The sequence below is a fragment of the Cervus elaphus genome, chromosome X, assembly GCF_910594005.1.
Source record: "Cervus elaphus chromosome X, mCerEla1.1, whole genome shotgun sequence".
In the NCBI taxonomy this organism is placed as follows: Eukaryota; Metazoa; Chordata; class Mammalia; order Artiodactyla; family Cervidae; genus Cervus; species Cervus elaphus.
In genome coordinates, this window is record NC_057848.1 from 70,577,632 (window position 1) to 70,605,586 (window position 27,955).

Below are 27,955 nucleotides of genomic sequence, written 5' to 3' on the forward strand. Positions count from 1 at the left end.
TAAGTGTATCTTCAATGGCCCTGTTTCCAAATTGGATCAGTCATATTCAGGGGAACTCGGGGTGAGGACTTTAATGTATCTTGTGGGGGATACAGTTCACCCAGAGCAGCAAGTAGCTGGGAATGTCCTACTCTGTGTTGAGTGCTACTCTGAATCCTGAAGGACTGGTAGGCAGCACTGAGGAAGGAGGGCTTGTACGTGATGGACATTATGTGAGCTGAAGGAACAGAAAAGAAAGGTTTTATTTAGGAAGTAGCACACGATGTGCTTTGTTGTTCTTCAGTTGCTCAGTCATGTCGGACTCTTTGCAACCCCATGGATTGCAGCACGCCAGGCTTCACTGTCCTTCACCATTTCCCAGAACTTGCTCAAACTCTTGTCCATCGAGTCAGTGATACCACCCAACCATCTCATCCTCTGTCATCCCCTTCTCCTCCTGCCTTCAATCTTTCCCAGCATCAGGGTCTTTTCCAATGAGTCGGCTCTTCACATCTTATGGCTCAGCTGGTCAAGAATCTGCCTGCAATGTGGGAGACCTGGATTCGATCCCTGGAGAAGGGAAAGGCTACCCACTCCAGTATTCTGGCCTGGAGAATTCCATCTCTCAATCTTGGTATATTTGGCTTCCCTGATAGCTCAGTTGGTAAAGAATCCGCCTGCAATGCAGGAGACCCCAGTTCGATTCCTGGGTCAGGAAGATCCCCTGGAGAAGGGATAGGCTACCCACCCCAGTATTCTTGGGCTTCCCTTGTGGCTCAGCTGGTAAAGAATCCACCTGCAATGCGGGATACCTGGGTTCAATCCCTGGGTTGGGAAGATCCCCTGGAGAAGGGAAAGGCTACCCACTCCAGTATTTTGGCCTAGAGAATTCCAAAGACTGTATAGTCCGTGGGGTTGCAAAGAGTCGGACACAACTGAGCGACTTACACTTTCACACTTTCACATCAGGTGGCCAAAATATTGAAGTTTCAGCTTTAGCATCAATCCTTCCAATGAATATTCAGGGTTGATTTCCTTTAGGATTGACTGGTTTGATCTCCTTGCAGTCCAAGTGACTCTAAAGAATCTTCTCCAACGTGCTTAGAAGAGTAGAAGTTTTGCACTTGAGCATGGTGGGAGGTGTTGCCAGTAAGGTGGGCTCTGTGACATGTGCCCAAGCCATGTGACATTGGGACTCACAATGGCTGACTCCTTGTGCCTTATTCTTCAAGTTGAGGACTGGCCTTGCCTTCACTCAGGCTTGTGTGAATGAAAGCTGCAACAGCTTCTAGACCTCCTACCTCTTCCCACCTCCATGAGCTCTTCTTTAAAGGTTCATCATTACAGGTGATCGAGCTGATCTTCATCTCCCTGTGCCCCTCCTGCGGGGAACACGGCTACTTCTTTGTCATATGGTTCTCTGCCTCCAGCCTCTTCTCCCTCATTGACCTTCCATACTGCCGCAGAGCTGAGCACATTGACCCCCTGTTGAAAACCCCTTCAGAGATTCTCCAACACTGGATATGATGCAATTCAGACTAAGTCATTTCAGTTGCTCAGTTGTGTCTTTGCATCATGTCAGTTGCTCAGTCTTTGCGAGCCCGTGGACTGCAGCACACCAGGCTTCCCTGTCCATCACCAACTCCCAGAGCTTGCTCAAACTCATGTCCATCAAGTCAGTGATGCTATCCAACCATCTCATTCTCTGTTGTCCCCTTCTCCTCCTGCCTTCAGTCTTTCCCAGCATCAGAGTCTTTTCTAATGAGTCAGTCCTTCACATTAAGTGACCAAAGTGTTGGAGCTTCATATTCAGCATCAGTCCTTCCAATGAATATTCAGGACTGATTTCCCTTAAGATGGACTGGTTTGATCTCCTTGCCATCCAAGGCACTCTCAAGAGTCTTCTCCAACACCACAGTTCAAAAGCATCAATTCTTTGGTGTCCAGCCTTCTTTATGTTCAAAAGCATCAATTCTTTGGCGTTCAGACTCCTTGGTTTAGCACAAATGCCACACAACCCCACCCTTCCACCCGCCGGGTGCCATTTCCTCATAAGCACCCTTCATTCCCGTCATGCTAAACTATGTCCTCTAGAGCCTCAAAGACACCATTCTGTGTAATGTTCAATGCTTTCCTCCACTGTGTCGCTCTGAGGAACTCCTTCCTTTCTTGAGTTTCATGGTCTTGTTAATTCCCTTTCAATGTTCATCATTCAGCTCTCCCATCCAGGAAACAGTCTGCTCTGTGATAGGTGCTGCTGCTTCTCAAGCTTCAGGACTAGAGAGCTCTCATCACCTCCCTGCCATTTCACACAGCCCAGTGTGCACAGCCCTGGTTAACTCGAATTCCACTCCATCACACGGTGAGGGCTTGAGAAGGGCCTGTGGTTCATGCCTGTCTGTGGCCCCCAGGTCTAGTGCTGGGCCCAGCCCAGGGAAGGGGGCCAGCAAGTGTTTGGGGGCTGGGGAGTGGAGAGGCAGAGGTGGGCCAACCTCATGGTCTGCAAGTTACCCCTGAGAGGACTGACCCCTTCATCTCCTCTGGCAGAACTTCAGGTGGAAACATCTTCTATGCCACCTACAAACACTGGGATGAAGGAGGAATTTAATGCAACTGAGAGATAAGGAGAGAATCTTTCTAATTATACAGCCCACGGGCCCTGGCATTTGGCAGGAATTGCATGCCATGCTCACGTGTCTCTGTTTTAATTCACCATTTCCCAAAGTCTAATTATTGAGAACACATTAGGCAGAAGATGGGGAATGGAAAAAAACAAACAAACAAACAAACAAACCTTCCGTAGACAATCACCTTGTAAACATCTTGTGATGGGGCTGGCGATTAAACAGGAACGCTCGGTACCAACTGAAGCTCAGGCGAGTTTAGCCAAGCAAATCAATGCAAGTTAATCTTTCAGTGTCAGCTGGCTGAGTTTTGGACGAGTGATGAATGCCTTGACTGGAAAGATGGAATGCTGGAATGCCAGCCAGTGCTCTGACAGCTACAGATGGTGCCAATTACTGCCAGTGGAGCCTGTCCTGCTGTGAGCCCGAGATGTCTGATTTGTGGCCACAGGAAAATGAAAAAGAGGCCTTCCAGCTGGGCCTGTCACCTGTCCTTTATTGTTCTGTAACCAAAATTGTATTCAGGTGTGAACACCTTTTTTTTTTTTTTTTTTTTTGGTGAAGGTGGGGTAGGAGGAAAGGGACCCATTGCCTCATGTTAATTACACAGCCATGTTAATTACCAAACAGCTGAGAAGGGTGGGGTAAGTCTGACCAAGTACCAAGCTCAAGGTCAGCCACTCTTTCTACCCCATTCCCAGGAACAAAAAGACTAATTGTAAATCATCCTGGAATATGGACAAAGGCAAATGAAAGCATCCCACATCCTCTTGATTTCCATGGGCCTTTATACACACCAGCATCGTCTGCTGCATTGTTTAAAAGGATGGCCTTGCTAGAAGGATTGCTGTGATTCTTTGCTGGGGCAGACTTTGGATCTAGGCTCTTCTCATGTTTAGATCCTGGTAACAAATGAGCCCATGGTACAGGTCTGGGGTCTAGTTCCCTGGTGGCCTAGTGGTTAGGATTCCAGGCTTTCACTGCCTTGGCCCAGATTCAATCCCTGGTCAGGCAACTGAGACCCCACAAGCCGTGTGCCAAAAAAAAATGTAGATTTGGGGTCTGGTACCCAAAGGCCCACTACTTTGCTCCTCCTCTGAGAGAGTACTTTGCATTCATACTCTGGAGGCGGTGACAAAGGTTGATATCTTGGCATAAATTGCATCATCGCTGTAGGAGGAATGTTAAAATAATTTCAAAAGATAATACTATCAACAACATCTGTAGCCACTGTCATTGATTGAGAGATTTTGATGGGCTCTACCTACATTATCCTTCATCTTTCCAATGACATTGCCTGAGAGGTCTTGTGACCCCATTTTAAAATGCAGACACTGAGTAACAGAGTGGTTAAATGGCTTGCTCAAGGCCACAAAATTAGTGAGTGATGCCACCTACATTTGAGTACAGTTTTCCAAACCTTAAGAATGAATGTGGTCAAGAACAGAAGACAACTAGTTTCACTGTCACAGATTTCAAGAGTATCATGCTCAATAAATATTGGGAGGAACACTAAAGGTATTAATACTGAACTGGTTCATAAGAGTAGAGTAGTCATGGGAGGCAATGAGGCAACAGAAGTGGCAGGAGTTAATACAGTATTTGAATTTGCACTGTTATTATTGGGAGCCACGTTTTATTTTTAATGTGTATGTGTGTGTGTGTTTAGTTGTTAATGGGCCACCACTAAATGTTATTATGATCCTGGCCCTAGACAATGGCTGGGCCCTGAGAGAGGTTTTCATGAATCAAGTGAGGAGATAGGCACAGCCAGCACCCAATAGCTTGAGTCAACAGCCTACTGGACTTGCTGAGCCATGGGTGGCATTGGACCCTTCCACAGCACCTGAAGGCAGCTGCTCTAGCCATACTCACCAACAGCTCCATCAGTCCCAGGAGAGACCCTTAGATGTGCGGTGAGGAGCACAGATGCCAGTCCCAAAGCTCTACCCCAGGGAGCCTGGGACCAGTGTCATCCCCCACGTGGCCTGGCCTTCTCAGCTCTGCCCACCAAGATGTTGCCCTCTCCCTGGAGGTGGAGTTGGCTGTGGGTATCTGCTGGGGTCCTTTCCTGAGGATTTATGGGTACAGATCCTGGGTCTGGAAGATTGGATATTCCTTTAGCAAATGATTTCCCTTTCAATAAAAAAAAGCAGAATCAGGCTCCAGAGATCTCTGGGAAAGCCTCAGAAACTTAGCACAGTCTTTTAAAGGGTGTTCTGTCCCCTCCTCAGACAAGCAGAGATGGAGCCTGCATCCTAAGAAAACTTGGCTCAATAAAAATGGCAATGGCTGGTCTCTTCAGGACATTTTCATTTTTGTGACGTGATGTGCAGCACTGATAAACTTTCAGTACAGTTCTCCCTTTTCCTTCATTTTCCTATGTTTTTTTTTTTTCTTATTCAACACAAATGATCACTTACTGAATGGTTTCTTTCCCTTTGTAATAATCAATGGAATTAGTCTAGACATCTGTAATTTCTAATAGCTTTTTGCCCCAAAAGGTAATTAGTTAGAAGAACTTGAGCAACTCAGAATTGTTTTATTTGTCATATTGAAACCTTTGTAAACAGAGTATCTGAGTCACTTTAATTTGCTTTCTTGGCTTTTCAAGATAGCTAAGGGTATGCTGTCTAGACTATGATGCAGAACTAGCAGCAAATGTATTTTTGAAGAATTTTATGTAAAAATAATCCAGTGTCTGAAGGGCAACAGGCCAGTTGTCCTCAGTAATGGCCACATGGGGATGGTTTCAGGGGTTTTTGAGATCAGCCAGGGGTCACTGGCTTGCTAGAAGGGCTCTTAGGACTTAGCATATAGTCATATTCATGGCTCATATTTATTCTCAAAGCACATCAAGGCCAGGTCTGTAGGGAAAAGATAAATCATTAAGACACTGAAGAAATCCATATTCAGGCTTCCTATGCTGTTCTTCTCCCATGAGGGGCCACACAAATGCTCTGTCCCTAGCAGCAAAAATGCAACAACACATGTGAGACGGGCCCAGGACAGCCATTCTGAAACTTAATGCCCAAGGCTTTTACTGGGTTCTGGTCTCACAGGCCCACTCTACTTAGTGACTTTCAAAATTTCAGATTCCCAGAATCTGAGGGTATTCAGTGTCCCAAGCAGGCAAAACAGCCTCACCACTGAGGGAAAGTTTCCTATCAGTGTAGGGAATCCTAGCAACTTACCTTACAAAGCTGACTGGCTTCCTTCTTCAGTTTCCCCTAGGAGACTTTGCAACCTGGCCTGGGACACCAGTTCAGATATAGCATAACTCTGGCCAAAAGTCTGAGTGGACCTGAGCACCTGCCATGACTGAGATGGTGTCATGAGAGGAGACACACAGGAAGTACAATTCCTGAGGGTACACATGGTCCCCCTGTAGGACAGGTTAGCAGAGTTCCCAGTGTGGCCTCAAAGGTAGGAGGAAGGCTTTATAGTCAGATTAAGATGTTTGTCTAGTATTCATTTAAAATTAATAATGACCAGTAGGTAATTAACCCTACTCAGGCGTAATAAGATGGAGGTTGGAGATCTGCACCTTTTTCCTTTAAATCATCTGTCTGGAATTACCTAACTAACTGCTGAGAGTTTGTAAATTGAGATAGAGAAAGAGGCATTTTTGTTCGCAGTTTATGATATCTGAGTGGTAGGAATTGAGCTCTTTTGCCCAACACTTCAAACATACATAGTTAGTAAATTTTAAGATCCATTTAACAATAGAAATATATCAGTAGACAAACGGTCCTATAAAAGCGACCACCTAAGCATCTGAGAGTCAGGTCAGTGGTTCCAGATAAGACTTTGTTTGCCAGTTGCGCACATTATGTTTGAGAGCATAACACTTAGAAGAATTGGTAGTTTCTGCTCCAAATGACTATGAATGCTAAATTGCAGTCCCTTAAATGAGAAATTGGCTTTGACATTAGAACATTTGGAAATTAAGATGAATGGACAAAGGGGAAAATGGGTCCATAATGACATAGCACTTTATAGTTTACGAAGCATCATCCCTTGGATTCCACCACTGTCCCCTGAGGTTGGCATTTTCATTCCCACTTTATAGGTCAAAAAAAAAAAAATGGAGCTTGGAAAATACTGAAAATCACTCCCAAGAAACAACAAAGTTCAGATTCAAATACAGATACTTTGATTTCCAACTCTGCATGCTTTTCACTGCAACCTCAGGGCTCACTTTTGAACTCTCAGCCCCTCATTTTGTTTCAGCGTGGAAACAGTTTCCAACATAGAAAGCCTAGGTGGTTCTTTGGTAGCTGTGTTTACAGCCTCCAAGTGTCCCAGGGCTGAAATTTCTGTTGCAGATATTTCTCACCTTTTCAATTCAAGGATCAGCAGAATTCCTATAGGAAGAGATAATGTTCTGTAGGTTTTTTGGTAGTTGACGGTGTCCGTGTTTCTGGTAGAGTGCTATAGAGAGCTGTTGGAACAGGGAAGAAGTTGCAAGACACAGACCTAGAAAGACTTACCAAATACTATCCAGAGGGCAGAGCTAGTTGGGCTTGAAGACAGAACCTCTGGATGTCAGAGGGACTGGAGAAGCTTGGGGCTGGCCAACACTTCTGCCCACAGAGATGGTCACCTACAAGGCTCTTGGGTCTGTTTGCCTCACTAGTAAAAAACAAAACCAAAACGCTGCTCTAAGGTACTGCAGGTTGGAAACACGGATACAGCAAAATCACCAAATGCCTTCTCTTAATCGTTTGATGATGCATAGCTAGCTAAGAATGGAAGCTGATTCTCGTTCCAAACAGAGTTGCTCTCATCACATCGCCAGGTTGACTGGCCATTTTCCTTTGTTTTAGGCTATTTAACAACAAATCTCCAGACTGTAGCCTTCCCCAGACCTGGCTTCTTGTTAATGGCATCTCTGCCGTCTCCTGAACCCATTTTCATTTCCTGCCAGCAAGAAGAGAGGGTATAAAACTGGCGCAGTCCACAGGCCAGAGGCCCCAAGTGGACACTTTTCTGGGGAGCTGGGAAGGACAATGGGCGGGTTTCTGTAACACTACACCCAGGCGGGCACTTCCCCACTTTGCTTTGGTCCAGCGCGTCTAGGACTTGGCACAAATTCGTGTGTTTGCGTTTCATTCCACTTGGCCCCTGGCCAGGAGGGATAATCTATTTTCATTTTGAAATTTCACTTGGCAGATCCTTAAAAGTCACCGGAGAACTTTTCCTGAGTAATAAAAAGCAACTTTTATTGAAAACTAATTATGTTTTTAGATGAATATGCCAGCTGTTTGAAAATGTTCTGGTCATGTTAAAGCATATTTTAATGGTGTGCTTACAAATGCAGATCCAATTGTGAAATCCTTTTTGACAGTAACTTATAAGCACTTTATTCCAAAGTGCCTCTAAGCCTAGTTCCATGCAGCTCAAGAAATCTGATAAATGGAAAAAATATCCAGTCGTTGAGTAAATCAATGATTTGGGGAATGGACAAAGATTGTAAAATTCAATACAGAACTTAACAATGTTTTTTCCTTAGGAGCTAAGACAGACAAAATACATGCAGATTTCATTCATTGAGCAGTTTTAAGCTTTTAGAAGGAATCAGGATTTCATGATTTAAGAAGGTTTGCGTTATTTTGGGTATGCTCGGTTTTGTGTCTTATGACTGAGAGCACCTTTGTATCTTTGGCTGTGTGCACACACACAGGGTTATTGTGTGTTTCCTGTGTTCTAGGCTCTGCGCTAACCCCACTTAAACATGGAGATGAATTAGACATTGTTTTTGCTCGCCAGGAATTTACAGTTTCATGGGTGGATCAGAAAAGGGGTGAGAACAGAAATGTAAGCAAGCCAATAGGATGTGTGTATAAAATAAAGGTTGAAGGGATATCTTGGGCTTGCAAAGCTTGGGGAAGCAGAGACTTCTGACTGAGGGACTGAGGAAGAGCATGATTGGGGCGAGGGCTTGGAGGGTGTGATTCCTTTTGATGGGTAGAATATGGAGCAAGGCCATTTCTCATTGGAGGAACAATGACAGAGCATGACGAGGTGGACAGGCATGGTGTCCAGAGGAGCATGTGAAAGGAGATGAGGCAGTATGGAGTGGATGGTGGAGGTCTCAATGTCCCCTCCAGAGCTTATAGTCTTTTCTGTAGAGGTTTGTGAGAAGGAGACCAGCGTGCTCAGGCTTTGTTTGAATTTTGGTGGCAGGTGGGGCTGGGACTAGAGGGGCCTGAAGATGGGAAAACAGACCAGTAAGCTATTGCACTGGTTCTAGGGAGAAGTGATGAAGGCTTGAAGGGGGAATGAGAACAATTATCCAGTACATTTAATCCACACACAGACTGATCCTGGCTGATTCCAGGTGATGGCAGGGATGGAGGCAATTTTCAATCACTGGTTTTTATTGGCTTGACTTGGGGACATATCATCTCAACTCTCCACTTTGCTCTGCCTATGTCACAGCCAGTGTACACGTGGACAAATTACTTGGTATCTCTAGGTTTCCTTTTCACCAGCTGTAAAACAGGGATAATAATTCTTGCCATCAGTGGTAATTGCCTTGTAGGAATGCTCTACGCATTTGTGTGAGTGCTAGCATATTCTTGGCATGAAATTATCGTTAATAACATTGCTAATACGTCTGCTAACATACTTCAAGATCTTCAGAAAAGTCAACACCCCCCAGTACTGAATATTTTAAGTATGAGGAAACATTCAGAAGTAATAAAAGGGTGACCTTATTTTGTTAAGCAATAATCCCTGATGGCTTCCCTCTCATTTGCAAATCCTCTGTGATTCATTTTCATTGAATTCACAGAACTTCATTTCATAAGACAAATGCAACCTCCAAAGTTGCCTTGAGAATTCCTGTTACCAGCTCAAAGGATGTTCGAAGCTCCTTAGACTCCTAGGTGGTGAGTTTCCCCTGTCTGTCTGTGGGTCTCAGATGAAGTTCAGGAGTATCTCGGAGCTTGGCAGACCCCTTTGCCTGTGGCCCAAGGGCCCAGTGACTGAAAGGTGCTTTGTTTTTTGTTTTTAGGGGGTTTTTTGCTTTGTTATTTTTCAAGATGGTTATGGCAACTTTGAGGACAAAATGCCTTTGTTAACTGACCTCAGGCTATTGTAGTGGGTTAAGGAAATAAATAAGCCAAATTCAGGGAAGATTTAGATTATGTTTTATTTCAGGAAACCAGCCTACTCCCCTGTGCCCTCTCCCCAAAAGGCAAAAAAGTACACATTCACAAGACACACATGTGTTGTGATATGTTGATGTCAGAATTGCATTTTTCAAAACATCTGGAATTGGCTGGCCAGTATTAGCTAGGCTGAAAGAAAAAAACATCTAAAGCCAATGGTGTATGCTAGCTTTGCCACCAGCAAACAAACAAGTGAAACTATTCTTGAGACTTAACACCAGTTCAGGTTTTAGGAGTTTGAGATTAACAGATACACACTACTATATATAAAACAGATAACCAACAAGGACCTAGTATGTAGCACGGGAAACTATACTCAATATCTTGTAATAACCTATAAGGGAAAAGAATCTGTAAAAGGGTGTGTGTGTGTGTGACACAACTGAATCTCTTTGCTGTACATCTGAAGCTAACACAACGTTGTAAATAAATTATACTTCAATTTAAAAACTATAGAAAACAAAACAAAAATGTTGCTACCTTGGTTTAGGTCCTTTTGGACTGGTCCTTCACCAAAAACCAGATGAAATAGGAAATTCAGTTAAGTGAGAACTGAGCCCCACACTGCCAAAAAACGTGACTTTCTGATGGTGGTGTGCCCTCAGGAGGGGAGGCTATGGGAGAAACTCTGTTTGTGTCACTGGCACCCCAGATAATGCTGAAACACCTGACTCCAAGATGACCAGTTCAGCAGCCAAGAGGATTGTCTGCCCACGTATGGGTGGGACCCCAGAGGCCACTCTGCTAGAAATCAGCTCTTTCCAACAAGTCATTTCAGTGAAATAATCACCTCCAGGTGTGGCATCCAGGTCCTCCAGTGGCCTGAATTTCCCTGATGCTTCTCTACCCCCCAAAGACTCCAAAGGATCTGTCCCTGAGCTTCTCCAGGTGCCTTCCAGAGCAGCATTTCTCTGCATGTGTGTACCCGTCAGGACTTGGCCATGCTGAGCCAAGTTGCCTGTACACCTTCCCAGCTGGTTTCTGGTGAAGGAGCAGTCCCAAAGGACCTAAACCAAGATGGCCGACATTTGAATCCAACCAAATGGGTTGCTTTAATAGGATTGGGAAGATTTAGTCTCTGAGAGTGTGGGACTGGCCTTGACTTGAAATCAGACCACTGGTTCACTGTTTATTCCACACCCCCAAGCAGCTAAGAAGTAGAATTTTTCTTCAGAGCATAACCTCCACCTTTTCTTTGAAGTAACAGAAGAAAGGAAGCATTTGGGACATAGCACTTACTTCTGAACAGAAAGCCCTGTTTCTCTTTAGAAAGGAAGGGTTTAGAAGGCAGTTTGAATACAGATTCAAAAGCCCCAGGGTGCAATGAGCCCCAGGTGCTCATTTTTTTTATTACTGTGATTTGGTGTCAATCATTTCAGCATTTTGATCTTCTGTCTCATATAAAATGGGACAGTCTGATATCTGCCCCACCAGCCTCTTAGCATTAGTTGGAGGACTGAAGAAGATGACCCCCCATACTATTTTTTTAAAACTCTCAAGGATTATTTATTTGGAAGTTTCTGTTTGAGATGAAGAATGTGTTTAGAGCAAAGGGTGCGTGCTTATCCAGGTTAATTACCTGTCACTAAAGGCAGGAAGAAGCCAATAAGCAGACCACTCTTGTATTCAAACAATACCGAATCACATGTTTGTGGCTTCCTTTCTCCTTATGTCTAGATAGCACCAGATTAGAAATGATTTGTTTTTTTTTTCCATTTTAAGCACTTTACATTTATTAACTCATTTAATCCTTACATCAATTAAATTAATACATAATTATGACACTTACAGTAAAATGAGGAAACTTAAGTATAGATGATTTAGATAATTTATCAAGAATTACAGGACTAAAATTATAGTGGTAAAAGATGTGATTTAAACTGAGGAAGCATGATCTGATCTTTGGTCAAGAGGTTATTACTGACCCTGGTTTAGACATGCAGTTAACTTTCCATCAGTGACAGTGGTCGACCTCAAACAATTATAATAATTATTCTTTTCCCTACAAGGTTTCATCTGGAGGTGGGCTCACTATTTCTTCCCATCAATGAACTGGCAAGAATAAAATAGTCAAATGTTAGCTTATTTTCACCACTCATGCCACATACTGCCCACGTGCTTTACATTATCCACTTAGGACGTTTGATTATGGACAGGTGAAACTGTTATGAACTTAGTCAACAAAATATTTGTGACACAACTCTCAAGTCCCTAGCACTGTCACCTTAGGTACTAAATACTGTAGGATCTTTCTGCCATAAAATACTATGTTTCTGAAGCCTAGTATACTTTTCTTTCTTTTTTTGTAAATATTCAAATGAATGGTTATTTCATCTAAGGAACTGAGCTGGTACTCTGCAGGTGGGGGAGGGGTTCAGTAGGCTTATCTATGATCCCTGACATGGAGGGGTGCATACAGGGATTTTTCTGAAAATGAAACAGAACACTACCAATGAGCAAAAATCCAATTTGATGAAAGCGAAAGTCACACTTCCAGAGATGCCATGACTTGTGTGTTTCTGCCTGTAGGTTGTTTTCTTTCCCCTTTGGAGTGTTGCCATGGTTTTAACCAGTAGAGGCACCACCCACCAGCAGATATAATTAATGCTTGGAAATTGTGGCTTTCAGTCTCACCAAGCACAGGGAAATGTCTTAATTTGACAGTGGGCCTGACCAAATGCTAATTTGTTCAGGGAAATAAAAGTAGCCAGTTATGTAGCTGTGTGGTGTATTGTCTATAATCTGAAGGGAAGGAGACCAACACCTACCCAGCTATTATCATGCGTGGCCTCAGTTCTAACAACAGGGCTGTTCTCAGTAAGACTAGTAAATATCCTTGCATGGCATCATCTTATAGAATTAAAACAGGGTGGGACTAGAAGCCTCTGTTCACCTCATGGGGACATCCTAGGCCACACGAGGCTCTCACAGGAAGGGTGCTCTGTAACCACTCTGCTCCCAGAGGTTGTCTGTGGAGTCATTTTCTGTAATAGGCCCTTCTTTGGCTCTTGACTTTGACATCTTATCTGATCTCAACTCAGGAGATTGGCCCAAGTTTGGAGGAGGGGTGATGGGGATCGTGGTACTTTGAGATGAGCCACTGAAAATGGAAGAGAGTAGGAATAAAGTTACTGAGTATCGACTATGTGCTTGGCACTCTGCTAGGCCTGCATGCCTTCCATCTCATTAGAACCTCCTAACACCCTAGGAAGTAGGACTGAGTATTATATTTCCACTGAGTGATCAGCCAGTATTCCCAAAGCCATGAAGTAAGCATGGAACCAGAATTCAAGCCCAAGTCCATGTCAACTTCCCACCTTGTGATCTCTTCACTACATCAAGGAAACTCCCACTCCATCTTTCCCTGTTGAATCCCAAAATGACACAGATGATAGCTACTGAGGACAGGCCCTTCTCTTGGTTGCCCAGTGTCTTGATGTTGAACATGTTCACCAAAACCATTTCAGAAATTAAGAAGATTTTAAAAGTTCAGCTCAGTGTTTACCAATGAAAAGAGGTTCTTTTCCCTTCTACTTCCACCAAATAATGAAGGTAATGAAAACTGTCTACCAAAATGTTGTTGCTGTTTGGTAGCTAAGTCATGTCTGACTCTTTTGTGACCCCATGGACAGCAGCCCACCAGGCTCCTCTGTCCATGGGATTTCCCAGGTAAGAATACTGGAGAGGGTTGCCATTTCCTCCTTCAGGGGATCTTCCTGACCCATGGATCGAATCCACATCTCCTGCATTGGCAGGTGGATTCTCTACAGCTGAGCCACCAGGGAAGCCCCACCTACCCAAACAGTCTCTTGTGAGCCTGATTTTCTATAAGTTATTTGCCTTTATATTTTTGTGTGACTTCAGACCTTTTGAATATATACAGAGAAACAGGTATGACAATGGGAAAAACCCTCTGAGAGCACCTACTGTGCCTGGTGGGTGAGTCAACCTGGATCCAAAGTCGCAGAGCAAGCAAGTGGGAGCACTAGAACCTGACTTTGAAGAAAATCTCAGTGTGTGCCTACAGCTATAAATTAGATGACCCAAACTCTTTAGGGGGAGGTTCAGATAAGAATAGACTGTTGAATTCTGCAGTGGCTTGACAGATCGGAGCAAGTGGCTTGTGTGGGAACCACATACATCTTAGGCATTAAAGCAAGCATTACACTGTGTTATCTTTGATGGTAAGAAAAACCAAAGAGCTGGTAAAATAATTATTCCTGCAAGAATGAGGACAAAAATATTATCTAAGATTGTCTGATACCCCGTTCTATTTGAGGCTCTTTGGCTATTTTTGTATATAACTATCCTTTCTTTAGTTATTCTGCCTTTCAGTCCTGCATTTAGCTCTTTGGAATTTTAACACAGTCTGTGTTTTTTATTTCATTCTGTCTTGCATTTTGTTAAAACACAGTAACACTGCACTTGGAGTGGAGCATGGCTAAATCATATAGTGGTTATAGTTTATCATTTTTTAAAGAGGTCAAAGGGTTGGTACATATTAGAATATTAAAATTTGTTTTTCCAGTATCTCTACCTTTTTCCTGCTTATTTAAAGAAATGAATGCAATCCATCAGAGATGATGCATTTCTCTTTGTGCACATGAGTTACAATCAAGACTGTAGCTCCATATGTTCCAATGTATTAACTTCAAGACTTCTGTGATAATATGCATATGAATATCTGGCAGTGTTTTCCTATGTGTGGATGTTTCACTCTCCATGTCTTGTTAAACAATAAAAACTTACATTTAGTAATGACCCTTTGAACTGTGGGTGAGGGGTGGGTGTGTTTGTGAATGTGTCAGGGGGGTGCACATGATGAATTTCCTCTTTTCTTCCTCTTTCTGCTCTCTGCATTTTACTGGAGGTCCCTGAGTTCTTTCTTCTCCTAAACAAATCTACTCACCCAACAACAAAGAACACTGAGGATATACCCATGTAGAAAACGCAGAAGCTCTAATGTGATCTATAAAAAGGACTTCGTTTGGGGATCACAGGAGGGCATATTAATTATGTGATTGAAAATGGAGTCCTTAAATGGTTTCTATCACAAGTAGATTCCTAAGTGATTAGGGGTGTGGCATCCTGGCAAAGAATGGGAAAAAAAACCCCGTAAATGTAGAATGGATTAGTCTGAAAGACTTTTAAAAGAGTTGAAGTGAAAGTTGCTCATCTGTCTCCGACTCATTGTGACCCAATGGACTACACAGTCCATGGAATTCCCCAGGCCAGAATACTGGAGTGGATAGCCTTGCCCTTCTCCAGGGGATCTCCCCAACCCAGGGATTGAACCCAGGTTTTCCACATTGCAGGCAGATTCTTTAACAGCTGAGCCACCTGAGCCTCTAAATAGAGAATGGATTAGTTTGAAAGACTTTTAAAAGAGGGTGTAGAAGCATAAACGAATGTGTTCATAAGAAATGTATAGAAAGGAATCTGTAAATATGTGGTTTTATTACGTTCTTTTCATTTTACTGGGATTTCTATATAGAAACAGCCTAAGAAATCCAGTAAGAGGTGGGGTTAGGGCTAGAACTTGGCTTGTAACCAAGTGTCTTACCTGTTTTTCCTGATAAAACTTTATTATTATATAATGTTAAGTACTCTGCATGTATACAAGGTATATAGAAGAAAACAAAGTTAAGGCATAATTTTGCCACCCGGAAATATTGACCTGGTGGCTTATTTGTACATGTATGTGCATCTAGGAGACAAGAATTGGGATTTTCATTGCAATCAGCCTTGCACCTTGTTTAGCTCCTCTTAAAGTAGTATCGTGAACATTATCCCATGTCATCCGATTGCTTCAGAATTATCACTTGAAGCTCTCAGTGCTTTTCTCCTAGTATGCGCCACCCCTTTGCAAGGTAACAGTGCCCCAATGGAAACATGGCATTTGCTAATATTCTAAGCACTTTTGAATATTTACAAAAAAAGGTGTTGTTGTATGGAAGAGTCACCTTAGTGTTTCCTTTGTGTTTCTGTTTTGTTTTTGCATCAGGTCCAAAGTAGAAAGATATGGAAGGGGAGTCTCTATAGCTGTTTAGCTTTAAGCTGGCTCAGCTTCCCTTTTTACCCCCAGACTTGTTATGATCACCTTCTGGTTTCTTATCTGTAAAGTAGGAGTGCCCCTCACTGGTGAAGGGAGGATTCAATGAAGATTCTGGATCCTTTAACATGGAGGACTTCGGCTAAGTAAATAAAAGACAAGCTGGGATTTCCCAAGCTGTCTCTATATGGCATGGCAAGGGGTGATCTTTGTGCCCAGCTCCCTGCCTTACTTAGATGGGCTCTTGGCAGATTATTGCTCTGGTAAATATTCCTTTATCAATGTCCTTTTGTATTATAGATCAACTAATGATCAGCACTCCTAGGTTTCCATGTTGGCATGTTTCTCATCACTCTATGACCTTGAACCAGTCATTTCCTGTCTGCGCCTTCCTCTCTAAAACATTGGAGTGTCTTGGGATTTCCCTGATGGTCCAGTGGTTAAGTTTCCATGCTTCCAACACCAGAGGCACAGGTTCAATCCTTGATCAGGTAACTAAGATCCCATATGCCACATGGCACTGCCAAAAAATAAACAAACAAATAAATAAAATGTTGGACTGTCTGAAGATTTGGACTAACTGATCTCCCCAGACCTACAAGTTCTAAAATTGTTATCCATCTATCGTATTCCAGACAGTGAATGGCTGACCACATGTGAGCATCTGATGTTCCATAGGCATATATGGGGAAGTGGAAGACATTTTCTAATTTCCACTCACCACTTGCTCCATGGACCGCCCTCCCTCCCCTGCCCTGGATTTCTTTTAGAAGTCAAGTGCTCCATGGCTTCTTGTAAAACATTTTGATGAGTTAATTTAAAATGGATCAGCAACATATCAACTTTATTTTACTTGAAATGTCCATTGGTTAAAAATGAAACAAAGACTTTGGCAAATGTTTTTAAAAGTATTTTGAAACTTAACCCAGACTTCCTGCACCAGTGCCTTTATATGACTCTTACGTTTACTGTTCTCATCTCTTTAAGTCCTAAGGCCTGCAGTGTCTATAACAATTGTTGTTGTTCAGTTGCTAAGTTTTGTCTGACTCTTCACGACCCCATGGACTGTAGCCCGCCTATATATGCACTAAGAACCAGTAGATATAAGCTGACAGTCAAGCTGTTTTATTGGCAGGGAAAAAAGCATGCACTGTATCGCTTGTCAATGTAAAATAATAGTAGCCAAAGCTAAAAGTGAAGAAATATCAGTAGAAATGACTACTTTGTTAGTAGCGTGTGATGGTGCTACAGGCAGACGAGGAGCATAGTCTTCTCTCTATGTATATTCTTCATTAATCTTGAATCCCAGATAGGTTTTTCATTGAAAATTCTTTTTCTCCTTTGGATACCTGCTCGTGTTTATAAGATGACACTTAGTTTTCACACAGCTATGGACTAACCTTTTCTCTCTCAAGCCTTTAAAAAATGAATATTTCATAGCATCATTCGCCTTCCTTTATACTCAGAGTGTTTTGGAAGATGAATAAGAGAACACAGTTTGCAAAGCCAGACAGAATCCCTTCTCTTACTTTCATTGTATCAATCTGAGTGTTGGTTTTGCTGAAAGGATCAATGCCGTTTATCTGTTGGAGCACATTAAACCCCTGCCTAAAGGATTTAGGCTAGTGTTTTCCCTTCTACAAAGAAATTACCACTGACATACAAACAGCATAGTAAGAGGTTTAAGGCATTTTATCAATTTACTTCATTCATTCATTCATTCATTCTGCATTCCTGATATCTTCTGTCACATGTAGAAGACAGACAAGTAAATGAGTCATGACAATACCATGCCCTCTAACAGAGAAATGGCCAGGATGCTGTGGGAACTCGAGCAATGAGGGACTCTGCCATCAGGGATGGTTTCTCAGACTGGATTTGCTTCTTGAAGTCTGAGGGCCAACTCACTGGTAGAAATTGGTGGGGAATGATGTCCTAGTAGGTAGAAATAGATTGTACCAAAGCACAGAAATGTGAAAGGATCGGCTGAGTTTGGAAAGAAGGAAATTTAGCCTGTGTAGTCATTGGTATGCTGGCAGAGAGGCAGACAGAGGCAGGAGTGGGGTTCCTGGAAGCAAGAGAAGCTTTAGACATTTTATTATTTCTGTTAGAGAATGCTTCCCTGATAGCTCAGTTGGTAAAGAATCTGCCTGCAATGTGGCAGACCTGGGTTCGATCCCTGGGTTGGGAAGATTCCCTGGAGAAGGGAAAGGCTACCCACTCCAGTATTCTGGCCTAGAGAATTCCATGGACTACAGTCCATGGGGTCACAAGGAGTCGGACATGACTGAGTGACTTTCACTTAGAAAAATACAAAGCTCATTCAAGTACGTATTTCACTGTGATCCTGTGGTTCTGCATGAAGCCTTCCTGATTCACATGCAGAGACAAAGGCATTGAGAAAACTTATGTTGGCAGGAAAGTAGGCTATTCCTCACGAACTCCTGCTCACCCTTCAAGACCTAGCTGAAATGACACTTGCAAGGAAGTCTCCCTTGATCCTTGACTTGCCGGTATCCTCACAAAGCACTTACCACACATTATAGGTGTCACTTGTGTTTTGTTTTTTTTTGCCACACCACACAGTATGTTTAGTTTCTCAACAGGGATCAAACCAGTGCCCACTGCAGTGGAAATACAGAGTCTTAACCACCGAACCACCACAGAAGTCCCAGGTGTCACTTTTTTGAATTGCCTGTCTTGCTTATTGCTATATCTCAAAGCCCAGTGTGGTTCCTGATTCCCAGAAGAAGGTTAATATATGTGTGTGTGTGTGTGTATATATTTTAATTTTAGTAATTTTTGAATATACATTAAGTCCACTAAAACTGTATGAAGGATGCAAGTACAACCTTGAGCATATATGCCAAAAACCAATCTGTTAGCTCAGAGAGCCAGGGAAAGGGACACAGTTTGAACCTTTATATATAAGACATGAACTATAAAGCATGAAGTTGAAGGGTTTTGGTTTTCCATTTGCCAGGGTCACATCCCAAATATTTCTGCCTGGGAATATTGTGTTGTTTGCAGGGTTTTTTGTTGTTGTTGTTGTTTTCTTGCTGTTATTTTGATCAACAACCAATACTTTAATATGATGCTAAAGTGAGTTATATTAGATCAGCTAGAAATCTTTTAGGCTTTCAAATCATGGACATTACATATTCAAAACAGGACCTAATGTTTCAGAGCTTCATATTCTACTATAATTATATGGTTCAATGCAAGTGATTATATCTCTTCTTCAGTAACGGGCTGAAAAGTTTTGGTTTGCTGGTTCCCTCATAATTTACTGCCTAGGTATAATAGGCCAGTCTTGCGGAAAAAAAGATGATAAATGATGCTGGCTAGGATTCATAGATTTATTAAATTTCTATCAAACAGTGCAACAAAAAAAAATCTGCTTAAGTTAGAAATGGGCTCAAATTTTTTAATCAAAATTCATGAGTCCTGATGCTTGGTTCAGTAGGTCCAAGGAAGGCTTGAATTGAAGACTGATTAAAGAAAATAAAAGGCTTATTTGAAGTAATTTTTCAATGACGGCTTTTAATTGGATGTTAAATCAAATTCTTATCTGCCTTTGTGCAGATAGCACATTATATAAAATACAGTTAGTGCCACTACCACTGTAACGGATACACTGAATAACAATTTACTTCTCACTTTACACTGAGGGGGAGAAGGGCTGCGGTTGTCAGCCTGTCAGGAATTAAGTATGTAAATTAATGCTTAAGTGTATGAATATTAATATGATTTACAAGAGGCTCAGAGTGTTGTTGGGGGGAAATCCTGAGGTTTCTCTTTTCCCATCAAGGTTAACAAGTGCTTGGTGACCTTTATGGACTGTGCGTGCAGGTATGGGTGTGCCCACGTGTGCACTTGGCCACAGAGCTTTGGCCGGGAGCTGAAATTCTGCCGAAGAGCAAATCCTGGACTCATTCCAAAACGTCCCTTTCTGCCATCCATGAATGTCAGCCCATAAAAGCAATTTCATTAGCATTTCCTCATTTTCCAGTCTAAGCAGTGAATGGGGCCTAATAGTATGGGCCCCCATCCATCCTTTGCAGAGGATGGGTGCTGTGCCTTGGAGAGGGAGGGGTTTGGGGTGGGTGGGTCAGGGAGCATCCCAGTCAGCAGATGGGAGCATTTGGGACCCTGTTTGGAGACAGCGGTGGACGTTTCTGGAAAAGCGTGTTTCCCATTGGAGGCTGGTGGGGTGGGGGAGGGGAGAACAAATGCCTCTTTCACAGTTGACTGAGATCTGGGCAGTTTGCAACAGTTAATGGAACTTTCCTAAGTGCTGAGTTTAACTCCCAGGATAGCGTTTACAAGTGGAGGGAATGGAGTTTGCATAGACCGGTTTTCTCATATACATTTTTAATGGTAGATCTTTAGTAGACAGCTCATTAATTTCATGGTTCTTTATTGCCAAGAATAATATCCTTTAGGCTTGGGAAAAGTTTCTCCCATTTTTGTTCTAATTTTCAGAGGAACTGTAAAAGCTGTGCTTCATAGAATTTTAAAAGGGGAAACCCCAGCCCAAAGTTCAGCCACAAATACATCTTCATTTTCCTGTTCTCCTAAATAGAATTGCATGTGTATTGGCCTTTCATGTTTGAGATTATGCACAAAGTAATCATTCTGCTGCTTGAGAATTGTTCAAGGTAGTGAAATTTATGTTGCTTGACAAGTCTGTTTTTATTGCATATTTTGTTGACCTTTTTTGAGAGTAGACTTTAGTTTAATTGCAGATTTTAATTTCATTAATAATTATACTGACATCTGTTCCACAATCCTTGAGCACCTACTTTGGGCAGGCTAGTTACTTTATAAAACCTGGAACATCTGAGGAGTGGCCCGAGGCCACATGGGTGGGAGTGACCAAGCTGGCACCGTGACCCCACTTGCCCTGAACCCAGACTCAATGCTCTACAACCCCATGCAGCACACTTGCCTTCCTCATTTTCTCACAACGTCTACAAGGTAGCTGGCATTGAAGCCTCTTTTACAGATGAGAAAACTGATGCTTGAGAAGGTTAAGTGATTAAGAGTGTAGCAATTAAGATACTGATACGGAATCTGAGCCAAAATCTTTCTGTTTCCTCCCTTCACTCCTGTCACCTCCCCTCCTTACATTGTGGGCACTTTCTTCACCACAGTGCTGGATCTCACACCTCTAATATTCATTCAGAGTGATCCTTTCTGTTATCTCATCTTTCTTGATTTTCTTTTTTGAGGGGAGAACATTTCCCGCCCTTCTTCCGAGAACTCTTTCCTTGACATTGTATGTTGCTTGTTCTCATCTCCCCTTCCCATCTGTCATCCAGTGTCTTTCCTTGCCCCAGCCTGGTGGATCAGTTCAGTGTTTTGACTGTGAGCAAACTCAGCCATCAGATTTATTCATTCTCCGTGTCAATTCTCTTAACCAGGTGGTTGACCTGTGCCCTCTCTCCCAGACTCCCTTCTTGCACTTCCAGTTGTCTTCTGCTTGCCCCGGATTAGGATTTAAATCTGGGTTGTACAAAGTACTTACTGTATCACATTGGGAAAGGCAATGGACATCTCTAAGTCATACTTTTCCCAGCTGCAAACTAGAAATAATGAGTGCCTCATAGAGGTTTTGTAACAATTAAAAATGAGATAATGGAGGTAGAGGACTGAACTCAGTACCTGGCACACAAGAAGCACTTAGCAAATGGTAGCTGTTGTTTCTGTTTTTGTTATTAGCACTCACTATTAGGCCACATGTCACAACCTGCCTTGTTATTCTTTTGTTTATTTATTTAATTGAAATATTGTTGATTTATAATATTGTGTTAGTTTCAAATGTACAGCAAAGTGATCCAGTTATACTATATATGTGTGTGTGTATATATATATAGACACATTCACATACATATATATTTTTTTCAGATTCTTAATGTCTATGTCTCATCTCCCTGAGAGACCTTGAGCAACTTGAACTGGAGATATCTGTATATCAGTCTGCCTCCATAAAGCAGCATACCCTTGACTCCTCTTTTGGTGGCAAGCATTTACAGGATTCATTTCCGTTCTTTGAACCGAGTATAACAATTTATGCATATGTCCCAATTCTCGAGTGTTTACAGATCATAATTGAAAGTACATAAAGATATCATGTTTACAGCACAGACATGTTTAAAATTCTGCACTAGCACTGTTGCCTAGTATTTCAAGGAACGAGCCAGTTTCTGTACAGAACTGCTAGTCTCACCGACATTTTTGATGCAGTTACCGACTTGCTTTGGTCACATGTGGCCAGTTCACAATGCTGGATTTGAAGTGATATGCAGCTAATAAATTAGCTGGATAGCCATTTGGGTCCTTTCCCCCATCTTGTTTTTGTTGTTCAGTCACCCAGTCATGTGCAACTCTTCTGAACAGCTAATTCATTAGCTGCATTCCAATATATATGAGAGTGAAATCTTTCCCTCTATGCTCTCATGGTATTTGTCAAATAAAATTGCCCCGGGAATGTGAAAGTGTGGTACTGGGATTCCTAGACTCGTGGTGCATTTCTGCACAGCTCTAAGATGCCCTACTGACCGTAGCAGACAGTGTGTGGCCGGGTCAGCCTTCCTCTAGGAGAAGACACATTAGAGCATGAGAAGGTACTGAGCCGGCTCTGGGAGACAGCGCATGTGACTTGAGCATCACTGTGTATGTGGGTACCAGTGGACACAGAAGCTTCTAAATACAGAAGCCACCATCTCGTTTTGGGTGGCCATATGTCTAACTAATTGTGACACAGACAGCCCTCACCTTCTTAACGAGCCCTCTTGGATTCTGCCATGATCTGTTTGTTCACTGTCCAGGCCCTTGCGTGTACTTTTCTCACTCCTTCTTCTCCACTAATTCATAGCCGCCTTCCAAATACAACAGAGCCAACAAGTCATTATATGGACTTCGTGAGTTCTAGCCTTTATCCACTGCTAGACTGTGCACCGATCTCCATATGTCCAGTACTCAGCACAGTTCCTTGAACCAAGAATGAGCTTTCTCAGTGTTTATAGGTAGAAGAAAGAGAATAGGGGAAGGGGGTAGAGTGAGGAAGGCAGGCTGAAGGGGGCAATTTAGTCAAACAACTGGGGGATCAAACAACTCGTTTAACAACTATGGAGTTTGCACATCTAGTTTTATTCCTGAATAGCATCCCAATTAAAAAAAAACAACTGTATTTCAAGTGAGAGAATGTCATGGTCACATTAGTATTGAACGAGCCACAACACGCCCCTGATTTAATTATGTTATGTGAAAATTTAAACAGTGATGTAAGGACATAGCCCTTTTGGGGCATTTGCTGTTTTTTAATTTAACCTTTGTGGCAGCTAAAACCATCTCCTCAGTAAGGCAACATTATCTTGTGAAGACCCTAATGACCATTAGCAAAAATTCCCGTTTTTCTTTTAATGGCAGAGAAGAAAAGTAGTGTGTTACTTGCACAGATATGTTTCTAATTGTAGTTTTTGCATTATACTGTTTTAATTGTCTTCTTAAATGCAGGATTTGACGTTCTGCCAAGAACTTCTCAATGATTTCTTCATTAAGAAGAGGATTTGTAGACATCGACTCCATTTCTTAAAAACTGTACCTTTTAACAACATTCAAATCCCCTCTCTCCTCCCAGAGTCCCGTCGCAGCCGATGCTTCTCCTTTCCCAGGACACCTCACCCCCTGTGCCCAGATGCAAAGGCCAGAGTCGGGAGCGCTTGAGCAGCCATTAGTAAGGCTCACTTCTCCTTTTTCAGCGCTAAGACCTGGGGGGTGATGTGGTGCCATAGCTGTTGGTCTGTGGGGGAGGAAATAGGATGAAATTAAACTCTACCAGAATCACTCAAGTCCACAGTTTCATAGTATGCATAATCTTTTTTTCCTTGTCTGGAAATCATGAAACATGTCCTTTATTTCTTGTTTTACAAAAATAACTGCCTCCGAGTGTTGATAATGCTAGTTTAAATTCTTCAAAAGAATCCGAGAATTGTAACTGCTCTGATAGTTCTGCGGCTATTTTTAAGTTTGTGTTTTGACTCAGAAAATTATACACTGTGGAGTAAATTGTATGCACAATTATATATTGCTGGGGGAAACTTGTGAGTCAATAACCTAAATGGACTTAGGAAGCCACCTCCCAGTCACAGGGCCCAGCTGATTTTGTCACATATGTGTCTGGTGTTATATGCTGTGGCACATCTTTATTTATCTCATTAGTCTGACTGTTTTTTTCCTGTGATAGCTTTTCTGATTTCTTTGGTTGGCAAAGCATCAACATTGGTCTTTTGAGGGAAGACAGTGCTGTGTCTGTTTTGGTCTCCTGGAATGCCAATGTGTATCCTGCATTTTACCAGGTGGCAGAGGGCCCCTTGTCATTGTTGATTATGACTGGGATAGCTAGTGGACTCTGAGGGTCTATACAACGCCCTGAACTGAAAATTTTTTTCCTAGATTGCTGACACCATGTTGAAGGTTTGCTCTAAATTCCATGGAAGCTGTTCCTACCTGGTCTGCCACTTAAGACTTTCAAACATCTTTCCCACTCTTTCTGGAAAAGTCATCATCTTCCAATCTTCCTAAATGTTTCTAGCTAAAATGTACATAGTGTAAACTCCAAAATGGCCCTATATTTTACCAATTTTTTTTCCTTTTTTTCCTGCACCTGAAGGAATATTGCGATATGGGCCTTCTGTTTCTGGTCAAGATCTTCCCTTTTAGTCAATCAGGGCTGTGATCAAGAGTAGACCAGGAAAGCAGAAAGCACAGCTGTAAGCTTCCAAAATCACTGGACCTAGTCAAATGATCTTCCAAATCCTAAAAAAGAGCACTAATGTACAATACACATTGATTATACGAGCCCTCATTATCCTACATATAATATGCAATACACACTAGCAGCCATACCATTAAGACTTTTTTTTATCTCTATTAATCTAATAAGCTAACTTTAATAAGCATTAATTCAACATTTAATTACCAATAATTGTGTTTGGCTTCTTAGAGTCCTAAGAAACTTTGGGGAATTGATTTAGTTTTCCAGATCTCTAAAAAGTATTTTTTTTTTCTGGGAAATGCAAGCTGGTATCTGGTTTTTTTCTTCTTTATAAATTTCCCTGTAGCAAAGACCATCAGGGTCATGCCCTTGACCTGAGAATTGCCCTCATGTGTATACCCGTTCTTTAGAAATAGCCATTGTAAAATCAAAACCCCTGGAGATCTCAGAAGGAGTTTCATGGTAACAGTCTGGGGACCAGAATACTCTTGATCTTATTTTCTGGGTTTTAAACCTCTCCTACTCCTCAAGATAACGCCCTAAAAAAATTGAGGTTTATCTCTGAAGCGACTGGAAATCACAAAATATCAATTCTTGTGGTGGTGGAAAAAGGAGGGAAAAAAGGGGCGGGGGATGGGGAGAAGTTTTATTTGTTTGCCTTGAGGATCCAAGGGCTGTTTATGGGCTCCTTGTATGGATCCAAACATCTGACATTTCTTGATTCCGACTAATGGAATGAGTCAACTTTGACCCTTCTTTCTGCTCTGTCCCTCCCCCATTTCCTTTCCCAGAACCAGTAGGATGGGGTCCTGTTAGAAAATCCATTCAGCCTTAGTGTATTGGTTATACATTGTTGAGGGAACCATTAGCCTTCATTGAAGTGGTTGTGTAAAAGGGCTGGAAAGTGGTAAATTCTCATGAGTAGAGGCCCTTTTCTTTCCTATTGAGAAACTGTTCAATTTAAATGAACCATTCAGGAATACAGGAGGAATAATATGTTAACCCCTGTCCCCCTCATCCCAGAAATCATAATCTATTTGGAGGGCTAAGAGAAATATACAAATAATTATGATGAAATAACAGGGCTGTCCCCATAGCATCTTTATGGGCTGTGGCTAAATCTGATGAAGACATGGACATGCTGATTGGGTTCAAGCTTGTAGATGGGGTTTTTCATGTTGATTGTAGTGGTGATTACATTTTTGCAGTTGTCAGAGCAAGTTAAGGGGATAGATTAATATTTGAAACTTCCTGATCGCTTTCCATCTTGGCATCAGGTTCTTGTTTTACCTGCACTCACACCAGAAACTCTCATTTTCAATCACTTCTTTCCATGTTATATATTTACTCCTGTCTTGATCATGACTGAAACTACTTTTTTCAGTTCTGTTTGGAATGATACTGAGGCAGTTCAAGGCTTCGTCTGTGCTTAATTATGATATTTAGTTACAGAAAAACATTTCTGTTTTTCCCAATCTATCTTAATCAGAGCCTTGGGTCTGACCTCCTAGCTGTGGATCCCAGGGTATTTGTTCCTTAACAAAATAGCTGAGAGGTTCCTGTTCAAGTTACACTAAATCACAAACTGATGGGGGTGACAGCTTCTACAGTGAGCTGGGATTGCATGTTGTTTGATTTTTGACTCTATGGGCCAAATTTCTCGACAGAAAACATAAAAGACAGAGGAAGTCATTGCACATCTGCAGATAGTCTGAAGTAAGATCACAGTACCACAGTGACAGCATCTTATTCTTTAAGCAAAGGAAGTATTTAGAATTTTCTAACAACAGTATCCAAAATATGTAAGCATTGTTAAAAATATCATATAGTGAAATATCCATGTATATGTTTATATTCATGGGTATATGTTTATGTAAAATAACACTTATATATAATATATTATTAAGTATATAAATATTAATTATTATATTGGTGGTTATATATAAAATATTATATATTATTAATTGATATTTCATAAATAATATATAATATCATACTCTTTGTGACCCCATGGACTATAGCCTGCCAGGCTCGTCTGTCCATGGAATTCTCCAGGCAAGAGTACTGGAGTGGATTGCCATTTCCTTCTCCAAGATCCCTTTTTCCTGACCCAGGGGTCAAACCTGGGTCTCCTTCATTGTAGGCAAATTCTTTACCATCTGAGCCACAGGGAAGCTCATGTACACACACACACATATATATGTATATATCCATCTCTCTGTCTGCTTGTGTCTACCAAGCCATCTTATGGGACATTTCTTAAATTTTGCTTGGAATTCCCAAATACTTTCCCTGAAACAAACATGCCATTGGTCATCTGAGCCCTCTGCTCCTTCAAGCAAAATTAATAAAGCAAAACAGCTGAAGTTGGAATATCGACTAGATATAAGGTTTATGATTAGTGATTATTTACAAGTTTGAGGTACTGGGCTTGACAAAATATTGAAAGAGCAGGCCTGTATCAGTGAGGAGCAGTGTAAGAGGATTAGAATATACTAGGCTTTAGAGTATAACAACCTGCATTTACATCCAGGGGCTGCCTCATACTCCTGTGGGCAAGATATTTAATTACCCTGAGTCTCATTTTTATTATCTGTAAAATGGGGATAATAATAACACCTACCTTAGAGGATCAGTAAGGATTACACAGAATAAACCTTGTGAAGTACTTAGCACAAAAGGTTAGCTGTGTTTTATATGGTTTATATACCATACCATATGGTTTATATGGTTTTATATACCATTTAAATAGAGCTTCCTTGGCCAAAGAACAGAGCTGGCTAAAGTTGGCAGACAGCAAGAACAGTTAGATGAGTACAGTAAATACCTCTCCTCATTGTGCCATGTACCTTGAACTGGGATCACGTGTGAGTTACTTATGCTTGCCTCTTAGCTAGTGAAGTATGAGTCTTCGGAGTTTGATGCCTCTGGGATGTTAACATTTAATGTGATAGTGGTTATTTGTGTCCTTTATAATTAATAAAGAACTGTTGGAAATAAAAAAGAAGACAATTAAAAGATTAACTTATTTCCCTATGTTATCTTGATAATAGTGAATCTGAGTACTTACTCACCATGTCTGAATAGTATTGAAACCTGCCTGGGGATAGTGACCAAAAGTATAATTTTGAATTTTAAATATAAAATCAGTGAAACAAATGTTTTGCAGTGAAAGCTTCCTCGCTTTCTGGCTGATTACATCTAAATGGCTGAGAATGAATATTTTGAGGGCTCATGTGACAGCTTTGCGTCCAAAATTTTGCGACACCATGGACAGTAGCCCACCAGTCCATGGGATTTTCCAGGCAAGAATATTGGAGCAGGTTGCCATTCCCTTCTC

General features: G+C 41.8%; 1 protein-coding gene across 11 annotated transcripts in view; it reads left to right on the forward strand.

Annotated features, from left to right (window-relative positions):
- Positions 1 to 27,955, forward strand: part of AFF2 (AF4/FMR2 family member 2) — a 528,226-nt gene that overhangs the window by 244,282 nt on the left and 255,989 nt on the right. For 7 of the 11 annotated variants that reach the window (XM_043895846.1, XM_043895848.1, XM_043895847.1 and 4 more), the window contains one exon: positions 23,479 to 23,574. The exons of the other annotated variants lie outside the window; for them this stretch is intronic. In XM_043895846.1, coding sequence (XP_043751781.1) covers positions 23,479 to 23,574 — 96 coding nt within the window. The remainder of the gene's footprint in view (positions 1 to 23,478; positions 23,575 to 27,955) is intronic. 11 annotated transcript variants of the gene reach the window in all.